The 6,000-nt window shown below is 35.6% G+C and overlaps 1 protein-coding gene across 1 annotated transcript in view; it reads left to right on the top strand.

Moving 5' to 3' along the window:
• sall3a (spalt-like transcription factor 3a) overlaps positions 1-1,718 on the top strand; it is a 31,948-nt gene extending 30,230 nt beyond the window's left edge. The window contains 1 exon segment of the mRNA XM_042332296.1: positions 576-1,718. Within this exon segment, the coding sequence (XP_042188230.1) occupies positions 576-1,007 (432 nt within the window). The 3' untranslated portion in view covers positions 1,008-1,718.
• The last annotated feature ends 4,282 nt before the right edge of the window (positions 1,719-6,000 follow it).

Raw genomic sequence — 6,000 nt, forward strand, 5'->3', positions numbered from 1 at the left:
TTAGGATTCCAAAAATAAATAGCTGCCTAAAATACNTTTTTTCAATCAGGATTATTTTTAAAGATAAATACTGCAGCTCCAGCAAACATGCTCAAACATGTGCGTTTTTGTACAAGGCAAATGAACAGATTCCCATCAGAAAAATATTTCCTCCAATCATATTAAGTAAAATAAAATTGAAATTCAAAACAATAATAATCCTTACATTCGGTATAACCCCTTTCACATTGGGCAGACATCTCAAAGCGCTTCACAGGATATACTGTAGAGTGCAGTGACTGTGTATTTTGCGGGCAAACGTTAAATGCTAAAATGCTGAATTTCACAAAACAATTGTAAATACAATAATGCAAAATTATACCACTGTCAGTATATACTATCAGTGACTGAAACCAAAATACAGTTGAATTTGGTTGACTGCTGATTCGCTGCTGAATGAAATCCTCAAAAAGAACACTTGTGAAAGCATTTGCAATAGTGGGATGCAAAATGCACTGCTCATCAACAATGTATTGCTTTGGAAGTGTTTATTTACTTCGTTTAACAGTTTTTTTTTTGTTTTGTGTTTCTGTTAGGTTCACATGGGAACCCATATGTGGAATAATGCTCCAGCGAGACGGGGTCGTCGTCTGTCGGTGGAGAACCCATTGGCTTTGCTGGGTGGTGATGCTATCAAGTTCTCAGAGATGTTTCAAAAGGACTTGGCAGCTCGGGCAATGAATGTTGACCCAACATTCTGGAACCAATACGCTGCTGCTCTTACGAATGGTCTAGCTATGAAAAATAATGAGATTTCTGTTATACAGAATGGAGGCATTACCCAACTCCCTCTAAGCTTGGGGGGCAGTGGTATTCCTGCTCTAACTAATTTGACCGGTGGAATGGACAGGGTTCGCACAGGAAACATTTCGCCCATTACTGGCGTGGAAAAACCAGGCATGGAAGGAGGAGCAATCCGGCCATTTATTAAATTTATTGAAGATAATAAAGAAATTGGCATTAACTAAAATGTGCACTCTTAGACACAAGTAACAAATGGACCATTTTATCTTTGGAATCTTGTACTATATTATGTACAGTTTTTGGAGTATAACTTCAGTAGATGTTAAGATATGACTTGAACTCCAAATACTCAGCTGTTGTGTTTTCTTGCTCCTTCTTTACTCATAACCAGAATCAAGAAAGTTCTATATTCTGGCTGTAGTTTGGGTTGTCTTGCAAGATTTGCATGATACTACTTGTTTCAATAGTATGTTTTGCAGAAAATCATTTCAGAACTAAAAAAAAAGAAAAAATAATTGTACGTGCATACGTTGATAGCCCTTGATTTCTGTGACAAGGTGAACTGTTTCAATGGATTGGAAACTGGATGGAGTTAGTGCTCTTAATTTAGTTCCTTGATGGCAGTACTGTAAGTGGAATCGCGAAGAGCCATGAAACCATAAACTGACTGGAGTATGGCAGAACAAGCGTGCTGGTTGTCTTCACATGAAGTAGAAACTTGAAATTATAATTTTATCCTGCTCTTTAAAAAGATAAAGTGATTCTCGTGTCCCAGGAGATGTGTAATATAAAAAAACCTGTGCTTGTCTGTTCTATTTATAATGTCAAGGTTATGCGGGTTAGAATTGGAATCCATCCAACCCCACCTTAATTACTTTTTGACTCTCCATAAATACATGCAACTTGTTTGCATATACTTATATGATTCTCATGAAAAAAAAAGATTTATTTCTGACTTGGCATTTGTAACCATCTCATTAATTTAAATTGTACTCAAATGCACGGTGAAGTCTGGAAGTCTTTTTCTCACCTATGGAAAGAACAGTAATTGTGAGAGTTGTCATTTTTCTTTTTTCCAAATGCAAGTAATTGCCATTGTGAACTTTTTGAAAAGGTTGAAACTGTTTTAAAGAAGCTGCTATTTAGCTGTTTTATGTTATATAAGTGTTTCAGTGAAGAGAGGGTAGGATTGTGTTTGATCAATTGAATTCTTCCATTAAATAACTTTTTAAAAATATAGAACAGGACCTGATCTAAATGTATTCACTTACAGTATCATTTAAAAAAAACACACCTCTTTTGTTACTTAAGCTGTCAAAGAATTAAATGTATGCTCCAGTGTTTATTAATTTATTCTTTAAATCCTATCTATGCCCTCCCAGTAAATTCAGTCCTCTGTGTTAAACTTTTACTTTCAAAGACCCATTACAAAAAATAATGAATGGTGCCACTTTTCTATGGTTCCTGCTGCCCTCTTCTTTAATTGATTAGATGTATTTAACTGATCAACTGGTACACTTTTGTTGCTGGTCCAATCCAGTGCAGAGTTAATAGGTTATTAAATGGTATGGAGTTTGGGAACTAAGGTTCAGCCTAGCATATACTTGCTGCTATGAACCTGCATACAATTTAGAAACCTATTGGTATCACATCATGTTTTATTTTTAAGACACTAACACCTAGAATCCTATTTTTTTTAATTCATTAGAAATTGTTAATGGGACATTTAAGTTGTCCCTTAAAGTATGTGTCAAATTGAAATCTTCTTACTATTTTCTCCTATGGAAAACTATTGTCAACGGTAAGGCTCACAGGAAAGATGCACAGATCTGGCAATCCATTGCTCTCAGTAGAAGATAAAGTCAATATGTGGGATATAAAAACAAAATTCATTTGCATGCCAGTACATATGTTTGCTCCATTTTTTCAGTGGCCATAGACGGGGGCATTTTGTACACTGGAGCACTTGTTTTCCTGCCCCTGGCTCTGAAGAGTGGCTTATATTTTGCACACTTTATGGAGCTATGGCATTTGCCTTCTGGGTTGAATCAGATGCAACCTTTTGATAGGCAAGGAGTCAAAGCCCTGTGAGGTACCTTTAATCCCAATTTACATGCCACGACGTTTTACAAGGTGGATTCAGTTCTGGAGTAAAAAGTTCTGTTTTAAATCTATAAAAGTTGCCGACTCAGGATTTACTCTAGTTTGAACTCTCACTGTTACTTGATGTCATCTGACTGTGGAGCACATTTGGAGTAGGTGCCATGTAAACACAGATTGGAATGTGGTCGCAGTAATGTGATATTCATTTAATTTACAATTGTTCTTCCTGGAATTCTGAAAGTAGTTCTTACAAAGAACCACATGGCTACTGACAAGGGTTCACTATTGCAGCCTATTACTCTGCTGCTTTTCATGTGGAGCAGTGAGGTAGAAAGCTGTTAGAATTGAGCAAATGTTCAGTGGATCATGCTGACTGAGAACAGGCAAGTTCTTCCCAGAACCTAATCATGATCCAATGCCCCTGCACTGGTAATAATTTCAGTACTAAAGGTGTTGCTTAAAACAGCAGATGGGACAAAATATGAACCCACAATGAGATGAAAGCAGAATGAAGTCATCTGGAATGACTTAACTTTCCATGTAAAGGGGGCTTCTGACACTGTGGCAGTTACAAGCCTGATACTGTATTTGTGCCAGTTGATCACTAAATGATTTGTATTCTTTGAATTCTGTAATGCAGCTGGGATATGTAAAATATTGTGCACCTTATAAGACTGAGATGAGTAAAAGAGATTTGTGCAAACTTATTTTTGACTGTTTTTAACCCAGCAGACATAGGACTAAACGAGGGATTCCCTTAATCTTAATATTAACTGTAAAATGAGAAAGCCTGTGTTATGAATTTAATGAAAGTGTTAACTTTTTGTTAAGTGTCTAAAATGCTGGAAAATCCATTCAGCCTGGTTATTTGTTTCCTTAGTATGCTTTGGGTACCAAGCACAACAAACGCCCTTAAAGATAATAAGAGTGACACTGTTGGTGAACATTAGTTAATGGTGGACCACAGTAAGATGTGTGGCAATGTTTTTTAATTTACATTAAGTAAGCTAGCAAATTGGGATGGGTGGGCTTTATCAAAACTTGAACTAACAGTAACCGTTTCGTGTACAGTACTACCTCATTTTTTGCATTAAAAGCACGGTGGACGGTGGTGTAAAAAACTTCCATTTGTACGAACCTTTTTGAAGAGATATTGCAATATGATTTGGGTGAAAGACATGGGGATCACATTGGTGGAATTTGCATGGCGGTATTTTGAATGGACTAAAAGTGGGACAGTCTGTTCAATGGGGGGAAAAATGTGACTTCCCAGAGTAACATGAAGAAATTCACTTTCCTAGTTATTCTGCCATCTTCTGATAATCAACCAACATGAAGAGTCATATCTTATCTTAGAAGAATTTGTTTTGCCCCCACTAAAATAACTTGTGTTTATTGCAAGGATATTTGTTCCTACAGTGAAAACAGTGTATCAATCCTGTGTTACTTCCACCTTTTAGCACTAAGTGTGGATGATTTGGAGAACATCTCAAATAAAATGAAACAAAAAAAACTTGTAAGGTGGCTTAACATTGCTGTATTTTCAGCATTTGAATGTTTTATTTATCTGTGTCATTTTTTTGGTGTGAATTTTTGTTACCCAGATGTTAGTATTTGGTACCATGTAGTGTTCTGTCCATAAGGGTCTGTAACTTAAGACTTCTAAAGTGATGTAAATAGGGTGGTAGGTGAACCGAACCCTTTTGTATTCAGGTTTTGTTTGTTCCTCTCTACATGGTGAAGAGAGACACTATTTTTATACTGCGATACCATGTAGGGCTGGGAGACCAACCTGAACCAGTTGGGAACTGTTACCTATATCCAATATTTTTATTAAACCTTGTTGGCTTGACACATCTACTGATTGAAATGGATGTCTTAGTCTAGGTTACTATTTTGTCATATGGAATAAATAAAAAAAGCAGGATATAATTTGCTACCTAACAGTGTTTTTTGTTTCCAAACCTGTCACTTTCCAAAAGTAAAACAATTAACATGGAAGTTTGTAATTTGTGATGGTGTCATTGTAAAGAACTAATTAATGGGAGGATTTAAACCTGCAGACAATGAATATCCTTTTTGAACACATCTTGATGTAAGTCTCACTCACTAAACTTAAAATAAACAATGCTAAAGTGAATTGTTGACCTTACTGCTGGGGGTTACAGTGATAACGCGTCTATGGCTGGCTATGTTCTTAATTTACAAATTAGAATTTTATTTTGGAAATTTGGGGGGTACATAGTAAACATTTATTAAATAGTAATCAATGATCAACACACAAACAAAGTGTTTCAGTGAAAGTTCAAGCCATACCCGATTCTTTCCTCACAGATCATTTTATTTTCTAAAATTAAATGAATATTGTACGTTTTTGTTGCACATGTAATGGCTTCACGTTTAGAATTAACTTGTAATTTTTAGAAAAATGGAAAACTTCCACAGCTGCAAAAAGTGCAAAAACAGCATTTTTTAGACAATGGATTATAAAATTACAATGAAGTAAATGTGTACATTGAATAACAGTGATCTGAAAGGAAAGCACATCTACATAACTACTAGATGTGTTATTACTATACAGCCAACAAAATATTTATTTTTCAAAATATTTGAAAATCCTTTCATATTCTGGTCCATTGAGGTGAAGAACAGAAAGAAGAAATAAAGAAAGTGCCATGAGGCCAATTTGAGAAGCTACTTGAATAACTGAAAGCATTGAGGTCCCACTGAATTGTATTTCAGCCTCACCCAGCCTCACCAGTGAAGATATATATCACTGCTGGCAGTGACATAGTTTACATTTTGCCACACATTAAAAATAAATTTGGACATCTTTTGTGTGAAGGTGTTACACAACACATTCTACAATTCATGGAATTCTCAAGTAGGAGTCACAAATACAGTATAATGAAGAAAACCACTTTAATGCATACATAAGATCTTAATAATCACCCATTGAACCTAAATTAAGATATTTGGGAACGAGAAAAAAGTTCTGTTCACAACTGCATGGAGATTGTATCTGGATGAAATATTTATAGTCTAATTTCAGTCAGACTGACAAAAAAAAGTAGCAGCAGCCCCAATGTTGCAGTGGATAGAGCTGTAGATTAT

Source organism: Callorhinchus milii, unplaced genomic scaffold (genome assembly GCF_018977255.1).
Source record: "Callorhinchus milii isolate IMCB2004 unplaced genomic scaffold, IMCB_Cmil_1.0 Scaffold2, whole genome shotgun sequence".
NCBI classification, from domain to species: Eukaryota; Metazoa; Chordata; class Chondrichthyes; order Chimaeriformes; family Callorhinchidae; genus Callorhinchus; species Callorhinchus milii.